Genomic DNA, 18489 nt, shown 5'->3' with positions numbered 1-18489 from the left:
TCTTCCTTCATAGTTGAAAACCTTCCTTCCTCCTGAATATACTCTCCAAGTTCCCAAGCAGTCTTCATCTGAACTTTCCATGACCCTACCACACTCAATGCCCTCCTAAGGCATTGTTCCTTGACCTGGGCATAAATCTTCCTTTATATTTCTGACTTGTTTGCTGCCTGCTTTCAGCTACCGTTATTCCTTGTGTTGGAAGTCAACACCCAATTCCTTAACAGGTTAATCATACCCTATTATGGATTGGAATAAGCTGTCTTTTCCCTTTAGTGATTAGCACAATGCTTGCCACATAATAAGCAATGAATATATACTTGTTAGTGGATAATTGATTTGCTTCTGTCTTTGTAGCTGTGTATGATTTGACTCAATCCAAAGAGCTCTAAGTGTGCCATAGCATAGCATATGATATGACTAGATCTATACTATTATGTAAGTTCTTGTAATGGGATTCTATTCATTTTTTTCTTGTCATCACCAAAAGGCCATTATTAAGTTCCACAAATGTATCATTTGAATAAGAGTCCCTGACCTCTACAGATTTATGATTGGACAGAACTATCACCAACATAAATGCATTTCGATCCATATAATAAATGGATATGGAGAAAAAAACATATATATGTTTATATATATATAAAGCATATATAGTCAAATTGGAAAGCAGCTTCCCTAGAGGGATCCCAAAAGTGTGCCTAGGCATTCTTTCTTGCAGAGAGCACCAAGCTCTTTAAAATTTCATATTAGTCTAGAAAGAGATGGGCTATAGTGTCAGCCAGAGCTCCAGTACTTACTAGCTGTATTCTGGAATAGACACTTCCCTTCCCTGAACACATGCCCACATAAAAAAATAGTCATATCACCATCAGTCTTACAGGGTAGCCTGGAAGAGTAAATAAGGTAACATATAAAGCACCCAGCCCACTGCCCAGCAAATAGGTGTACAACTTCCCTTAGCTCTGCTCTTGTGAATAACCCGCCCACTAATCAAATGGCATCTGCAACAATACATTAAGCAGGAAAACTAGTTTATGATGAAACTCATTTTTGCTATATCCTCTATAAGCCATGGGTTATATCTCACATTTCTTGACTGTGCCAAACACTTAAGGACCAGTAGCCAGGGTGTTGTGTGTATGTGTGCACAAAGGGGGCTCTAGTATTCTCTCTTTCTCACATTTTCTTTCCCCAATGATGTGTCGGAGTCTCTTTTCTAACACTTAAATATCTAACCATGTCCAAGCATGCAGCATTTCTAGGAAAGTCCGGAAGCATCTCAAGAAAGTTAGGCTCAGCTTGAATTCTCAAATTGCTATCCTACGCATTCTCCACATAGGTAGAATCGCTTAACTCTGCTTTAATGGCAAGGATAAGGACAGTCTATTATTTTGGCCATTAACTTAATTTGAGATGACCTTGATACTGACACTCAGATTCGGAGGAAACAAGTCAGTTATGCTACCAAGCCTACCAGATAGGATCTCTGGCAGTCCTGAGCAGTGAAAAATTCTTTTCAGTTGTCAGCCCCAGAGAATGCTGTCTTCGACATGGAGAAGTAATGGCAGAGAAACTGAAAGATGACACACAGAATTCCTCCCTGTCTACCCAAATGAGCTCTTGTTCTCCTGGAAAACGCTTACCTTCTCTTTAAGGCTCAATTAAAATGCCACCCCCTCTGTGAAGCCCTCTCTAACCACTCAAAAGTACAGCTCCTTCTTGCTTGCTTCCAGCTACTGCACTTATGATCTTCTATTGCTGTTATTTGCTTCCTTTCTGTCTCCTCCCACCCAACTGTGTCCTTCTGTATTACTCCCTTTCATATTTCTCATTTGGAATAATGTATTTATTGACTTTCATTTATCTGTTTCCCTTTGTAAGATGAGAAGCTTCCTGAGGGCAGAGATTATGTTGGCCTTGTTGCTCACAGAACCCGGCATGGTACCGGGCATCTGGGAGGTACTCACTAGAGTTGGCAGAATAAATGAGTAAATAAATAAATATAGGCTACATAGTGATCAGCTCTGTTTCTCTGGCACCCAGCACTAGAGCCTGACCCAAAGCTGGCACATAAGAAAATTGGAAAAGTTTTAAAAAGTGGGCTATTTTTACGTAAATTGCTATCAGAAATAGAATGCATAAACCTGCCATCCTGATTAGCATAGAATCTGGACTGAATTGAAATATAAGACTAAGCAATTAAGAATTTAAGTAAAAACTGCGGATACATCCTAAACCTGGGACCTGTTCAGTCCACTGATACTGACAGGCAACCTTATTAGGATCCTAGAAAGATGGAAGGAGAGGACGCTGAGGATAAAAGCAATCTAAAGAACTCAGGAGAGAATCCTGCTTGGGATGGACCTCAAAACTGGTCGTATCACAAAAGCGCATGTTTAAAGCTCTCTACTTTGTATATTAACTCATTGTTATCACTACAACCCAGGGAGAAAGGTAGTCAGGAGTTAACCCCATTTTACCAAGAAGAAAGCTGAGGCTAAAGGCTAAGCAACCTTCATAAAGTCACAAAAAAAATTAGTAATAGAGCCCGAGTTCCAGATGTCAGCTGGCTCCAAGTCCAGTGCTCTTCCAATTATGCTCCTATGAGGGTTTCCAGGCCAACTTGAGACCTTTGCAAACCTTAAATTACCCTCAACTTCTGTATTTTCAGCATTTAGTAGTTTCTAGTTCTGAACTGGTATCAGTGAGAATAGTCTCTTTATAGAGCAGTGGTTAGGAGCTGGCTTCAGCATCTGACAGATGTAGATGTGAGGACAAATCCCACTACTGTGATCTTGGTTAAATTATTTAACTTCCCCATGCCTCAGTTTCTACATCTGTGAAATGGTATGATAATAATAGAATATAACTTATGGTTATTGTAGGAAGCAAGTGGGAGAATGTTTACAAAGCACTTAGCACAGCTAGTGTTTTAGAGCATCACTTCATAGAAAAGGTGACTAGCCCAAATGCTAGACACACACTGTGGCAGCACCAAGTCCCCCTTATTAAAATGCTTCCTGCTCAAGTCCCCTTGGGAGACTGGGGAGAAAGGAGGAAATAATTAAACTTCCACATTTGGGGAATTCCTGATATTCTCACAAGCAGTGGGGACAACCAATTCAATAAGCTGAGCCCTCAATCTTGGAGCTCGCCCCTATAAAGCTTATTCCTTCAAAGGAGAGGCTAAGCCTCCTGATAATTATGCCTAAGAGTTACTTCCAGAGAACCTCTTTTGTTGCTCAGATATGGCCTCTCTCTAAGCCAATTTGGCAGGCAAATCCACTGCCCTCCCTTCTATGTGGGGCTTGATTCCCAGGAGTGTAAATCTCCCTAAGCAACAGGGATGATCAAGAACCCAGTATCATGGAAATGAGAAAGCCTTCTTGACCAAAAGGGGGAACAGAGAAATGAGAAAATAAAATTCAGCGGCTGAGAGATTCCAAACAGAGTTGGTACATTATCCTGGAGGTTATTCTTACTCTCTATGTAGATATTCCTTTTTAATTTATGGAGTTTTGGAGTGGCTAGAGGGAAGTACCTGAAACTGTAGAGATGTGTTCTAGTAGCCATGTTTCTTGAAGATGACTATATAATGATATAACTTTCGCAGTGGGATTATGTGATTGTGAAACCCTTGTGCCTGATGCTCCTTTTACCCAGGGTATGGACAGGTGAGCAAAAAAAATAAAAATAAAGATAAATAAATAAATAAGAGGAGAAGATGGATAAAAATCAGGTAGATTGAAATACTGTGGGTCAATGAGAGGGAGGGGTAAGGGGCATGGGAATATATGAGTTCCTTTTTTTTTCCTTTTAATTTCTTTTTCTGGAGTGATGCAAAAATGATCATGGTGAAGAATACACATCTACGAGATGATATTGTAAGCCACTGATTGTATAATATAGTTGGACTGTACATGTGTGGATATTTCTCAATAAAAATATATATATTTAAAAAATACATATATATATATATATATAAACCCCTCCCAAGCAGAGGGCAGGGGTTCTGCAGGAAGAAGTTAAGCCAGCAAATGTGGTTTGCCTGCAGTGTGCTTGCCTAGCCCCATAAAACCCTCTAACGAGGAGGAAGAGCTTGTTGGCTCTGCTGTCCCATGGCATTTTGTCCTCTCACAAGGGGCTGAGTTTGTGCCAAGCCAAGAGCCCTCTGCCCCAGGGAGCCTCTGTGGATTGAGTGAGGCAGCCACTGTGAGCAGGCCCTGTTCCCCACTGTTCCACGGGTTCTAGCGAAGGGTCCTTTCCAGGAGAGAGTCTAGGAGTGCTGAATGGGACAGATGCCTGGACACCAGGTTTCTTGCTTGGAAGATACTGAAGGAAGATGTTTGCTGGGGCAGGAGAGCAGGGTCTCCAGGAGAAACCATAATGCTTGAAATGTGCAAAAATGGTGCTCATAGAGACAGCCTTCCATGATAGATGTGAGAACTCCAGGCATCTGGGGAGGAAAGGCATCAGTGTGGAGGCAAATGGAGGGCCAGCTGATCACAGTTCAACTCATCAAAAGCTGGTCTGGTCATGGATATATCTGAGGCCAATTAAGCCATTCACCCTGATGATCCTACCAGTGCTGCCTCCTTTGGAGCTTAAGGGAACCCTGAGCCTAGAGAAAAAGTGACTCTTTGATCCCTGCTGGCCCCAGCCAACACCATTTACAGGGAAGGTTTTGAGCTGTCCCTAGAGCAGAGGCCTGAGCTAAGCTCCCCCTCTATGGATTGGAGCCAGCCTAGTTAAAAGTTTTTATTTGAACTCTGGCAATGCAAGGACTGACCTCCACTTTACAACATCCCCTCTTTCCTTGCCTACTGACAACAATCACAATCGGCTTGAAAGTATTGGGCTGGGAGAGAAAGGAAACCACAAGCCCAACCCAGCCCCACCCAGCAGGCAGCAATCTGGGTAGGTGTAATGTGACCTGCTCCTCTCCCTGGGCTATGGCAGGCAGGTCCCCGCCCTAGCACACCTGCCCAGAAGTCAGCTTCTGGTGAGAAGTTAGATGAGTACTCAACGGCTGTGGCCCCAGGACAGGGCACTGAGCTCACTGCACAAAGCCCAGGTTCCCTTGGGATGGGTGTAGGGGGTCGAGGGGTTAGAGGAAGGGGGTAGAGAGAATACCAATTCAAAAGAAATGAAAAGGCTATTGTGTAGGGGGTAAGAGTGATAGGCTCAGGGAAAGGGAGCTGGAGTCATTCAGAGGATTTTTACACCTTCCAGGGGATGGGAGAGGCAGAGAAAAACAGTAGAACTAATGCAAATCAGGGTTCAGTAGCAGTTATAATTTTCCTTTGGTATATCCCATGTGACTCTGGAGTAATTTGTAGACTGGAGTGACGGTAATGAAAATGGGGGAGGAGGTTATGAATGGTTCCTACTTTCTCCAGGGCCCACTGAATTGTGTTGGACCCCAGAGGTCACTAAATGGATCTATTCTCTGTTCATAAACAGGTTCCTCCAATGACACCCCCACCAGTCATCTTAGCTAAGTGACCCCAAGGGCCCAGGTCACATTTCAGAGGTGCTACAGAGGGGTGCCCTACCATAACAGGGGATAGAACTCTTAAAATTTGAGGCCAGCAGGAGTCTGGGTTCCAAGGGGCTCCTGGTACCCAGTGTCCTGAAGGAAAAGGAACCCAGGCAGGAGAGGCCTCTTCCTTTCCAGGCCCAGCCCGATGCTTTTGCTCTTATCCTAGCTTTGTGTGCAGAGTTGCAGTTGAGCCCCTGGAGACCACTTGGGGCTCCCTCCAGTGAAACGTGGGGAACTAGATGCATGTTACAGGGTGCAAATCTGGACTCCTGGGGCTGAGAGGGCTGTGAGTAGACTTAGGGGTGAGGAGTGGCCACAGCACCATGTGTCCTGTCTGCCAACCAGCCCCCCCAAACTCTGACTTCCCCCAGACAGCCAGGTCAGATGGGAGGCTGAGGGGAGCAGGTAAGTATACTTGGGGTGTGATCAGTAGGGTGGGAAGCTCCCCAAAAAAGGAGAAAGTGTTGGCCCTCTTTCTCAGGCCACTGGAACTTCCTAAATCTCTCTCAGCAGTGCAGTTTCTAAGTCAGTTTGGAGGGTCCCAGGTGTGGCTGTGGTCACACTGACTTCCCCCTAATGAAGGAGCCTCTGTGCACTGCCCTCACCTTACAGGATGGGTCTGCTGTCTCCACAGTGCAAGCTCCCCAAATCACCAGGGCTTCCTGGTTTTTTACCCTTCCCAGAGTAGAGTTCCGGATTTTACTTCCCTTCTGAGCAACTGGACTGGTTGTGTGGTCACAAATTCACCCCCTACCCCCACCCCAGGTCTCACCTTCTGCCTCTCACACCTCTTTTCACTCCAGGGTGACTTCCCCCACCCACCCACCCAAATGGGAGCTTCCCTGTTAAGGTGAACCCTTGCTGAGCCTCTCCAGGGCTGCAGCCCCTCCCCCTACAGCCTCCTGGTCCCTGCGCCCCCCTAGCCCCCCAGGTCCTCCACAGCCCTCACCCCCTCCCCAGCAGCCGGCGGTAACCATCTAAGTTCAACTGAGTTGTGCTATTGTCTCCGCTTCCTTCTGGTCCCTTGGGAGTCCAAGAGTCCCAGAGCCCTTCCTTCCCTCTCCCCAACTTGACCCCTCCACAGGCCCACCCCAACCCCGAATGCCAAGAAGCCAAGGGTTCAGCTCTGGGTGCTGGCACACTTCCCTCTATCAGAAAAGCGAAGGCGGTCAAGATCCTCCCTCTTGCAGACCCCACACCCTTTGCCCCAGAGCTGCAGCTGCTGAGGAACTGAGGGGATGGGGCTGGGGGTGACGGGGTGGCGGCAAACCCGACCCCAGCACTGCAGACTGGCGGTACGGCCTGGCGGCGCTTACCTGCTGGGCAAATTCACTGTTCTTCCCGACCTGGGCAGGGGCAGATGAAGCATCTTCCCCCGGCTCAGGCGGCCATTCATCGGTGGGCACCCAGCACCCCCAGGGGCCGTTCTTCCTGGCATCTGGCGGACACCCGAAGAGGTCTGAGCAGCGGGCCACGCGGAGGGCCAGAAACCGAGCCCGCACCGGCCCTCAGCTCCCTTTTCTCTTTACAACCCGGGCTCGTACTTACGGCTCCAGCTGCACTTAAAGCGACAGAGCCCCATTTCCCCGTCGCTGACTTCTGTCCCGAGCCCCGGTGATGCAGGCAGTGAGCGGGCTCTTTAACGCCCAGAGCAGGTAGACAAAGAGCCACCGCAGTCTCAGCGGTTCCGGTGGCCTGGGAGGCCTGGAGGTGCAGATGAGGGCTGGGGGCCTCAACCTCCACCTGGACTGCTCTGGAGTTAACCCCTGGGATGCCAACTGCAGTCCCTTGGGTGCCCTTACTCATGCTACACAGGCAAAAGGGGATGAGAGCAGCCAGACGTTTCCAGGTCTCTCAGGCTTGGAACTAAAGTGCATGAGTGAGCACGAAGTTGGGGAGGCCTGGGCTGAATCCTCCCCATACAGGGCTTCCTCCCAGCCTCCTCTTAGTCCCTTGCCAGGTTTTTAGAAATTAGTCAAAATCAGAGCATAAGATCAGTACACCGCCTAAAACAAGGTCTGGGGAGGGATGTGACAGGGGATGAAGGTCAGACCAGGTGGTGCCTATCACCAGAGGTCTGCTTGGGAACTACTGGGAGGGGAGCAGAATGGAGAGACTTTCTGAGATCCTGAGCACCTTAGAGGGTGGGGCCGAGTGTTCAGGAGACCACAGGTTAGGTGAGAGGTGTGCATGTTAGAGGTGGAGGCGGGAGGGGAGAACAATTCACACCACGCCAGGGTGCTTTCTTCCAGGAGGCATTTTCAACTGACTGATTGGGAAGAAAAGGATCCCAAGACTGGAAGGTTTTAGTGTAGAGTAAGGGAAAAAAAAAAAAAAAAGAGGGGAGGATCCAGCAGCAGGACCTTTCCGCTGGGCTCCTCACCCCTCAGGGTCTTCCAGGTAATTTAACTCTCCCTGTTCCAAAGAGCAATGAGCACTGTCCTGATGCTTGACTCTCACCCTCACCTCTGCTGCTTCCAGTCCTCACTCCCTGTCCCAATCCTTGTGCAAACCAGGCAAACTGGGAAAACGACGTTTCAGAAACAGACAGATTATATCTGCATTTTTTTCTTTAAGCAACAAGAACAACAGCAGCAATTTTTAAAAAGTCCCACCCCACCCCCCACCCCCTGCCAAAGTACTGAGCTAAGATGAAGGTGAACCACAGAACAGCAAAATCCAACTGGGCTTTTGACTTTCGTGTTTGGGCAGTTTGGTGTAATTGGACCACACATAGAGGGCCAGGGCACATGTCTTCTCCTAGACCTGTCCCCTTTAGCTTTCCCCGCCTTAACGGCCACAAATCTTAAGGGAGAGGAGATTCACTTTCCTCTTGGAACATCTCCACACACCGCCCTCACTTCCTGCCCCTGAAGCCCAATTTAGGGAAGTCTGGATGGGGCTGGATGGTGCCCCCTCCCCTTAAAGCCCCTCTGCTCTCTAGTCCTCTGCCTTCCCAGTGCCACTGACCTGGACAGAGGAATGAGCCGCAGTTGCTGGAGGGTGAAAAACGTCAGCAGAGGGAACTCTGTTCTGGATCCCTGAAGATTTGGGTTAGGGGAGGAGTCTTTGCTTCTGAGGGTGCATATCGTGGCTGAATTTTCCAAATAGGTTTTGAAATCAAAGGGGTGTAAATAAAGAGTTCTAGCTCTAATCCCCCAGACTGTCCCTAGCATGTGGGGCAAATAGATTTTTATTCCCTTTATTTACTCTTTTCTGCATGGTTTGGGTGGTAAGACTCAGGATAAGTCCACCCAGTCCTGAGGCAGACTAGCTTTGAGGGGATCAGAGCAGGGCTGGTGGTTCTCTCTAGTATATTCTCCCCTCTCAGCCCAGGGTGGTGTCCCTCGGTCATTAGGCTGATTTTTCTGTCCTGATAATGTCCCCAGGCCTTCCATCCTCTCCACTGCCCTGAACAGAGCTTGAGTGTAGTCTGCTCTCTAAACTGATATGTCTGTGCCGCTGTGTTGGAGCTGGCCTGGTCATCTGGGGAACAGCTTATAGTGACGTGCCTAAGGGAGTTTCTTTAGCTTCAGCCAGCATGGAATTCTGAGCTAAATGACTTTGTCTCAGCCAGAGGAATGTCACCAGCAGGGGATGTTTTTCTCCGGATCAAGCTACGGGTTTTCCATAAGGCTTCCTCCTGTGTGGCTTTGGGGCAGAGACCAGAGGGGTGGAGACCTGAGGCCTGCGAAGGGTAGGGCGTGGAGGTTTGCCTGAGGGACTGGGGTTTCTGGAGCAGGGGACCGAGCTGTCTCTGAACATTTTTTCACAGCCTCCCAGAGCCCGTGTGGCCTTATCCCTCTCCCTCACACCTGGCAGCCCACCTGCCCTCCTTTTTAGCCTTCCTTCTCATACCTCCCATCCCCATTCCACTCCTATCAGGGACTGAGGGGACACGCCATAAAGAGCTAGTCTCAGCCAGCAGCTCAGCCCAGGGGAGGAGCTTTCAGCATCCAGAATCCCCCCCAAGAGGATTCTGGCCTAGAGACTCTCTAAACCCTCTCCTCCCTTGGGATCGATTACTGGGTTTCAGAACCCGACAGAAGCTGAGGGTTTCCTCTCTAAGTTCCTCTCTGTGATGAGGAAGGGGGGCTGCACGGCAGTGTCTCCCTGCCGACTTGGTGGAGGCCAGAGTGGACTTTTACAGGGTCCCAGAAGCTTTGATACTTAAATGAATAGCATGCAAAACCTGCTATTTTCAGCCAACAGGTCAAGGCACTTTGGGTAACTGGAAGGCAGCACCAAAGGAAGGGCTGTCTAGGGGCTTTTGTGAAGACAGGGAAATACAGTTCCCTCACCCCACATCAGCAGACCCAGCTCCTGTGCTTGACGAGGCCAGGCCCATCACAGGCTATGGAAGGGTGCAGGGAGTGGAGGGGTGTATGGTGGCTCAGCTCCCTTGACTACACTGGGGAGCGGCAGGGGTGATTCTGTTTCTTTCTGGGTCCCAGGCTGCGTGGTTGTAACCTGGGGCAAAGGGAGTGGGGACAGCTGAGACACACATGACGGAAGGGGAGGACACCTGCTGAAAGGGGGCTGGGAGTCAGGCACTTTTCCAGAAAGAAAACCAGCCAAAGAAGCAGAGACAAAAAAGGCCCTTCTATCTCAGATAGGCTTCCTCTATGCTCCTCTGGTGCTTCTCTTCAAAGAGCCCTATTACCATGATGGCACTGTCTCCTGTGCCAGCGCCCTCAGAACTGCTCTTTACAAGGGGGACACTGAGGTGTGGAAAGGCCAGGGAATGGCCAAAGCAGAGGGTGGAGGAATATGCATGAGATCCCTCAGCCAGATTCCCATGGGGGGTAAGTCCCTCTCCCTCCCACCCCCAGCTTCTCCCCGACTCTGAGGGTCTCTAGAGCCACCTTGTCTTGGGCTCAAGGTCCTCTAACCAATGCTGCATTTCCACAGAGGCATGTAAGGACAGTCTGTGGGAGGCTCTGTTATCTTCCTGACTATCATCTCAGAGGCTGATGAATTAAGAGTGCGGCAGGGGGAAAAAGAGAGACTTGCAAGGTAGGACACATGTCCCACTGTCACCTGCCTGGGGGTTTCTGGGCTCCAGTGTCACCTGTCTGGGGCCTGACCACACGCCTGCTATCCGGGGGAGCCCCGGAAATGAGAGCCATGGAAAGATTAGAGTCCGAGGGTAGGCATCCACCACAGTTTACCTTGACCTAAATTCATTTCTTTTCCTTAGATGGAAAAGCACCTCCCTCCCCCCACCAAGAGTCTGGGTCAGTCACAGATCATCCTTCTGGGCTTGTGGGTGAAAGGTGAGCTGGTAGCATCTTGGCAGAACCAGGACAGATAATATTTTACTGTATAAGGAAAGAGACTGCATTAAACCAGAATAGTGAGGCAGGGAAAGGGGAGAGAAAAGACATGGGAGAAGATCCCTGATGAATGAATTATTCCAACATTATAGTGGGATCATTATGCTCCGAATGGGGAATTACGTGGCCACACCCTTTACCCCAGTTTACAATGATCTGCGCCCTGATTGGTCACTCATCCCAGTGAATCCTCAGAGAATCAGTCCTCTGTTGTGACCTTGATTAGAAATGTCTATGGAACACATTCCCAGCTTCTGTGTGGCAGAAGTTTTCAAAGCACTATCACATGTATGATTTTATTTCTAAACAGCCTAGGGATCCAAGGGGAGGCAGGAATTATTCTCCTTGCCTTAGAACACTGAAGCCTAGAGGTTGAGTGGTTTGAGGTCACTAGGTGGTGTGGCCACCGCCTTGGGAAGTATGATGACATGAGCTCCAGGTCAGGGATAATCCACTATTAGATTTCCAATAGACCAGTGGATTCTTGACTTCTTAAGAGGTCCCTCAAGAGTTTGTTTCCAACAGCTCCTTGTGCATGGTCCTGGTGAGAGTCTCTCTCCTGACCCAGTGAGGCTGCTGCTTTTTCTCATCACCCTCCTGGCCCTTCCTGGAGGAAATACCTGGAAGTCTGAAACAGGCCCAGTTCACGTGGTCAGACAGCTAGAATGTCGGAGCTGAAAGGACTTTAGAGATCATCTGGTCCAACACCCTCATTTCTGCACAGGAGGAAATTAGGGCTCTGAAAGGGCAAGAGACTTACTCAAGAGCCCTCAGAGAGCCAGGATTCCCCACTCCCAGGGCAGGGTTCTTCCTACCAGTCAGCGCCACGGCCACTTCTTATTGACTCCCTCCCTGGGGCCAGCCTGAGGCTCAGACTTGTGTCAGGTTTTGAGGGTAAACGGGAGAGGCTGGGTCAGGGTCACTGGTAGTTAGGAGAGTATAGTCAAGTGTTCCAAAGAGCGGCTCTAACCCCAGCTGAGATTTCTCTGGTACAACAAATGAGCCAGCTGGAGGAAGGGGTCCTCCTCCCAGCTGTGTGACTGCTTAGCAAATATTTATACAACCTCTGAGGAGACCTGCCTTTCTCACCACCCCACAGTTGGGAGAGGGAGCAGAGGGGAAGAGCCCCTGCCAGGTCTTATACAGCGAGCTACTGTCTTAGTAGTTCTAATTTACTAATCTCCTTCTACCACCCCAAAACTCCAGTCTTATATGGTTCTGAGAACATGCAGCAAGGGACAATGGAAAGGGAGCCGAGAATGAGGCTGCCTTCCCAATAAGGGCCTGGCTGACCCTCAGCTGGCAAAACCTTGCAGCAGTGTGTGTGTGTGTGTGTGTGTGTGTGTGTGTGTGTGTGTGTGTGTGTGTGTGTGTGTGTGTGTGTGTGTGTGTGTGTGTGTGTGTGTGTGTGTGTGTGTGTGTGTGTGTGTGTGTGTCCAGATCCCTGAGGCCAGGAGCAATGATTTCAAAACAGCCAAAGCACCCATTGCCCCTGTTTCTCCATTATTGAGTTGGACCCCTAACCTGGGGAGAAAAACAAGTAAGACCCTTATAAAATTTATTCAAAAGGTCCCGAAAATACATTATCTGCTTTTATCCTCAAAATTCTTCTCACCACCTCCACCGCTAGCACCTGGTCCCAGCCACCGTCTATTCTCCCCCCAAGTTTACCGCAGAATCTCCTTTCTGGTTTCCATGCTTTTGGGTTCTTTCTTTGTTTCCTTAGGGTCTGTCCTCCTCATAGTAGCCAGAGAGACCCTTTGCAAAACATGTCAGATTCTCTCACTCCTAGCCTTGAAATCCTCCAGTGGCTTCCCCTCTCACTTAAAAGAAAAGCCAAAATTCTCCCTGTGGTATATCTGGCTCCTGGTACCTTCTGACCTCATTTTTGGCCAATCTCTTCTTGTTTGCTGTTTCAGCCACAATATCTCCTTTGCAATTCCTTGAACACATGCCCACTTTTGCCTCAGGGTCTTTGCATATGCTCTTCTAATTGCCTGGACTGCTCTATCCCAAGTTATCTGGATAACTTATAGAAGAGGCTTTCCCTGACTACCTTACTTCAAACAGCTCCCACCCAATCACTGTCTCCCCTGTGGCCTGCTTTAATTTTTCCTTATTGCACATAGTACTTCCTAACTTATAGTTGTTTGCTCTATGTTTTCTCATGTATGAGTTTAACAATGCCTGTTAAACGTATTTTCTCCTGTTGTATCCCTAGTGTCTGGTACATAGTAGGTGCTCTAAACATATTTATTGAATGGATGAATAAACATCATAAAGTAGGCATTATCATCTTTCCTTTAAGAGAAGAAAAGGCTAAATAACTTGTCCAAGGTCAGGAAGGTAGTGAGTGGCAAACTGACTGAGAATTAAATCCAGGTAATTTGGACACCACAATGTTCCATCTACTTTGCCACGCTGCCTTCCGAAACAGGAAGCTAAGCACAGGGAGTTGGTGGGGTAATAACTGTACATCTGCCATCTCCCAGTTTTCAGGGGCAACTGCCCACAGCTAAGAAGGGTGGGATTTCATAGCTGGAAGCGCACCTGGGTAGCTTTATGTCTTGGATGTTTGGCTAAACCCATAGAACAAGGATCATCTTGGGGAATCTGCTCTAGCAGAAGACAGCTGGCTGTCCCCTGGGGCCCCTCTGGGGAGGCTGGCTGTGGCTTGGGGAGGAGCAGTGACAACCAGGCGATAAGCCCTGGCCCTCATTTTTTAATAACATTTGGCAGGATGTCAGCAGTCCTGGGAATCCCTGCTGCTGGAAGTCCCACTACCCAAGAAAGTCCATATGGACGTGTGTGTAGATAGTCATTCCTGAACTGCCCCTTGTCATCACACCCACAGGGACCAAGAGAGAAGTCAGGCAGCGATGTGGAGGAAGGCTAAGAGGCTGGGAAAGGTGACTGATGAGAAGAGGGGCCAGGAAAAGGGGTTGGAAGAGCGTGAGCAGTCATGAAAAGAGAGCAGGATCTCAGAGATCTGTCCTCATTTCCATGGCTGGAGATGCCCACAAGGAAGAAGGGACAGGGCACAAGACAGCCCCCGTTCAGTACAAACTGGCCAAGGGGAGCAGTGAGGGCAGACTGCTGAGACCCAGGGCAGGCCCCTAGGTTGGCTTTTCAGGGTCACTCACCCCTTCTCTGGAAGGGCCTCTCAAAAGCCCCTCTACTGCGCGGACACGCAGAGCCTATGTGACTGCTGCACAGCACCTGCACGCCAGCTGGGTCTGGTCCTCTGCCTGTCCATCCTGTTCGCACACAGCCTCTTTGTATCCAGCTACCTGCATGCCGGTGTTCAGATAGGGCTCACACAGTGTCTGTGTCTCCTTCCCACTCTTTGCTGCACACATCACAAACACACTGGCTTTGTTTATGTATGGCGCATGCCCTCACATCAGCCTTTCCTACCTTGGCTCTCCATGTTCCTTTCTTGCGTATTCAGTGGGTGTTGATGTGTCTGTTATGTAGATATATGCTTTGGGTGTCTCTGGAATGGACTCTTTTTTTCCTGCCTGCTTTTCAAATCCAGATTTTTATAGTGTCTGCCTGTGCTTGTCGCATCATCACCCTAACATATAGGCAAGAACAATCCTGTCCTGTTGCCTCTTTGGGACACCCCCATGACAGCTCTGTGGGTAAGTCCCACTGCCTGGCCTGCTGGCCTGTCTTCAGCTGCACTGAATGGTCTTTTGCTGTCTGGCCAGAGACATCTGATAGCCCAGAGGCCAGAGCTGGCCCCTTATGAACATCTCAGGACAGCTCAGCCTTTGAGCCAGAATCAAATAAGGGCTTGCATTCACAGAGGCTTGGGTTGCTCCTTCTGCCCTTAGCCCAAAGTTCCTGACTGTCGCCACTCTGTGGTTCCTCAAAGCAAGACCCCATCCTGGAAGATGAGAAGGTCACTTAGGGACATTTCAGGAGGGGTCTCTGACAACGATTCATTTGCCAGTCTACAGTACAGCTTGGGAACCTATGCTGGTTGAGTGTTCAGAGGAAATTAAGAGAAGACAGGGTGTCTGATCTTTTGAAGTGCTACTCCAATAGGAGGCATGTGTGCTGCTCCTGAAATGCTCCCAGACTCAGGTGAAGCATGGGGTACACAAAGAGGGAAAAGGCTTTGTGGTGTGCATAGCCAGGCAGTAGGTATACCGGAAAGAACACAGGGCGTAGGAGTCAGAAGACCTGGGTTCTGCCCTGGTGCTGTCATTTTCAAGTTTACATGATCCTGCCAAGTGTGTTAAGATGAATTCCAATTCCCTCTCTTAAAATTAGGGGAAAGAATGCCTAATCCCCATTTAATTTAAGATTAAATAAGATAATACCAGGTTCATGCTTTATAAACCACACACACCATGCAATTGTTAGAGAATCATCAAAATACAGGTTACTACAGTACAATTTAGGTGCACAAGTTCCAGAATGGCCCAGAGTCTGAGAGCAATCATATTGTGATGGGGTGACTTCGGGAGGCTTCCTGGCAGGAGGGGATCTGGCAGAGATGAATTGGGGTAATTGGGCTTCACCACCCAGGCAGGAAAGTACTGTTGAATAGATAGTCTTTAGGAGCTTTCATAGTTATGGTTTTCTAGAAGCTAACCAAGAGGAGGGAGTGAGGCAATATTTACTAAGACCCTGCTGCATACCAAGTGCATTACATACACTATATTCTGTTACCTCCCAACAATAATCCTCTAAGACAGAAATTACTACTTAGAATGGATAAACAGCTTTTCCAAAGCCTCAGAGCTGGGATCTGAACCCAGGCCTATAAAGATTCCCCAACTTGTGCACTTTCTGTCATAACAGATTACATGGAATTTCCAGGTACTACACAAACCCAGCTGGTCTACCACAGTACCTAAGGCTTGTGGGGAGAAGGAAGAGATTCACAAAGAAGAGAATCAGGTGGATAGGTAGACAGCTGGGCAATGGCGTGGTGGTGAAAAGTCAAACTCCTCTCAACAGCTTCCTTAACCCCTTGCCATTCTCACTGTCAGCCAAATTGTATGCCATCACCAACACTCAGAATTCCAGCAGCTCAATTGTAGGTTACTAGGACACTCCAGAGGAGCGGCCTCTCAGCAGGCTGCATCCATTGCCATGGCAACTAGCATACAACCAGTTGCCCCTCTGGAATACCTGGCTTACTCCATCCATCCACCAACCCCACTGGGTTTGCACAGACACTGCAACCCAGATTAACCCTGTACAGACTGATGAGCACTATCCCCCCGTTTTGTCTTAAGAATTAGAGGGTGTTTTGAGAGACTGGGGCTCTAAAGCTCCCTTCTTTCCCATAAGACCCAGGAATCTGTCACCACACACTATCTCTCCTCCTTGCTTCCATCGTTCTTCTTGATGCCATTTCTGTCCCACCTGATGCCATATGTACCCTCTGCAATCACTGTTCCTGAAGATATCAACAGAATGCTACTGCAGGCACTCTAACTCACTACCTCAGGGATTTCTCTCGGCTTGTGTGGAGCAGGTTGGAAATGTCAGGGGATCAATGCTCCCTAAGAATTGCCCTCATCCAATGATGTATGGGAGTTGAAAGTTAAATATCCAAGCTTCCTCAACACTTGGGTGGAGCAACTCTGAGGTGTATTCCATGCAATCTTCCAGAAATCCTCAAAGGAACTGAGTCCTGGTTCCTACAACAGTAATCCGCACGTAAACACATCCTGTATTGGCTTTCTTCCTTTTCCTAACTCACGCCCCCACTCTCCATCACTGCTTCCTAGGATCACCTTCCAAAAATCCACTTCTCAAATCCTTGGCTTGAGGTCTGCTTATGGGGGAACCTAGCTTAAAATAGGTAATCCAGTCCAAGACATTCTTCATATACAATAAATAAATGTTTGAATGAGGGACAGACAGCCAAGTTGGCCAGGTCTTGATGGGAAAGCGGTCACGTTCACTTGGGTGATCCTGTGTGCAATGAGCTTAGAATACTGTACAACCACGTGCTATATCCCTAGCCCAGTCCCCCAAATCATGGGTGGGCACCACTGGCACGTAACAGCATTGCATACTATCCATCTCAAGTGGCAGGATGAATCTATCTCAAGAAGCAAACAACTTAGTTTGTCATCCTCCCAATGAGAACTGGAAACATCCTTTTCATGCATGAAGGTTAACACACATTTTGAAATGCCATATGCTCATTTACAACGTGCATATGATAGCTTAGGTCTGTCAAATTGCTAATGTCTGTCATCAAATGGCTAACTAACAATGGCTAGCATTTATTGAGTGCTTATTATACGTAAAGTACACACATTAATTAATTTAACCTTCACATCAATCTTATAGAGGTACCATTACTACCTACATTTATTAGCTGAGGAAATTGAGGCAGAGGTTGGTAAAGAAGTTACTTAAACGCATCTAGTTAGAAAGGGGAAAAAGCCAACATTCAAATCCAAGCAGTCTAGCTTCAAGCCTTCACTGCACCACTCCACGCAGTGCTGTCTGTGCTGACGAGCCTGTTCTCAAAGCTCTGTTTGCTTAACTGTATACCATAGGACTAAAAAATGTCAAGCTGATACTACAAAGTCAAACAAGATCATCCATAGCAACGGATGTCAAAGCACAAATTCAACTCACTCATCTGCCAAGTTTAAGAAACCTTATTTTGATACTCTAATGATCCCTAATTAAGACAGAGGCCATCAGTTAAATGAACATTAAGTTGAGATCAGCATAATATATATCCAACCAAGAACATGTCATATACTCCAAAGCACTCTTACACATTCTTTTCCACTTGATTCTCACAAGGCAAAAGTATTTCCCTTTCAACAAAAAAGCAAACTAAGACTCAGAGAGGTCAGGCAACTTGCTCATTGCCATACAGCAAGCTAGAGGTGTGCTAAGGATTGAACTCCAGATCCCTTGATTAGCTCAGTGCTCTTTTCCTCCAGCACTACAGAGAAGTATTGGCCGAGGCTATGTATATGAATCTGCAGGTTGACACTGTAATTGTTAGATGTCATCCCCAAAGAAGCAGAAGCCACTGTTTACTTCAACTACATATTGCTTCTTTTACAATAGAGGCAGTAGGATCATACTTCCCTTTTAGATTTGAAGCCTTTCAAGGACAGAAACTGGTCCTCCCCAGGCTGCCCTCAGCTGCCCTCTGTCCCAGAGTTTGTGCTCCATGGACATAAGCCTGGCTTGGTCCAGCTGCCTACTAGGTGGGATGCCTAGAGAACTGCCAGGAAGCAGAGGACACGAAGGCGGAAGAAGAAATGACAAGTGGGATGACTTTCCTCCCTGTCCATTCAAAGGTCCCTGTCCACTCTTGGTACAAAGCTAGTGCCCATTGCAAGAGAATTCTTGCTGCTTGGAAGTCATTAGAGTGGGTATTTTGCGGTCTGACAGTCAGACTTTATCCAAGCTGGAGAGCAGCGAATTTTGGCATCTTTTCAGGAGAGTGGCTGCAGAGGCGAAGTCCTGTCAGCAGGGCTGAAAGTGTCGTTTAAGCCTTGGGCTGACTGACTCTAGGAGCAAAATGCCAACCTGGGAGAAGGTAGAGACCTAGAGTTTATTTTATTGGACATTTTCCAATGTCAGAACACTTTAGAGCCAAGGAGGAAA

The 18489-nt window shown here is 48.0% G+C and overlaps 1 protein-coding gene across 8 annotated transcripts in view; it reads right to left on the bottom strand.

Moving 5' to 3' along the window:
* NAV1 (neuron navigator 1) overlaps positions 1-18489 on the bottom strand; it is a 277062-nt gene that overhangs the window by 98832 nt on the left and 159741 nt on the right. Inside the window, exon 1 of one of the 8 annotated variants that reach the window (XM_077157390.1) lies at positions 6859-7889. The exons of the other annotated variants lie outside the window; for them this stretch is intronic. Coding sequence (XP_077013505.1) covers positions 6859-6980 — 122 coding nt within the window. The 5' untranslated portion in view covers positions 6981-7889. Of the gene's footprint in view, positions 1-6858; positions 7890-18489 lie in introns of those variants that run through there. 8 annotated transcript variants of the gene reach the window in all.

Source organism: Tamandua tetradactyla, chromosome 4, assembly GCF_023851605.1.
Source record: "Tamandua tetradactyla isolate mTamTet1 chromosome 4, mTamTet1.pri, whole genome shotgun sequence".
In the NCBI taxonomy this organism is placed as follows: Eukaryota; Metazoa; Chordata; class Mammalia; order Pilosa; family Myrmecophagidae; genus Tamandua; species Tamandua tetradactyla.
Note: the sequence above shows the minus strand (reverse complement) of the source record. Positions and strands in the feature narration are given on the sequence as shown.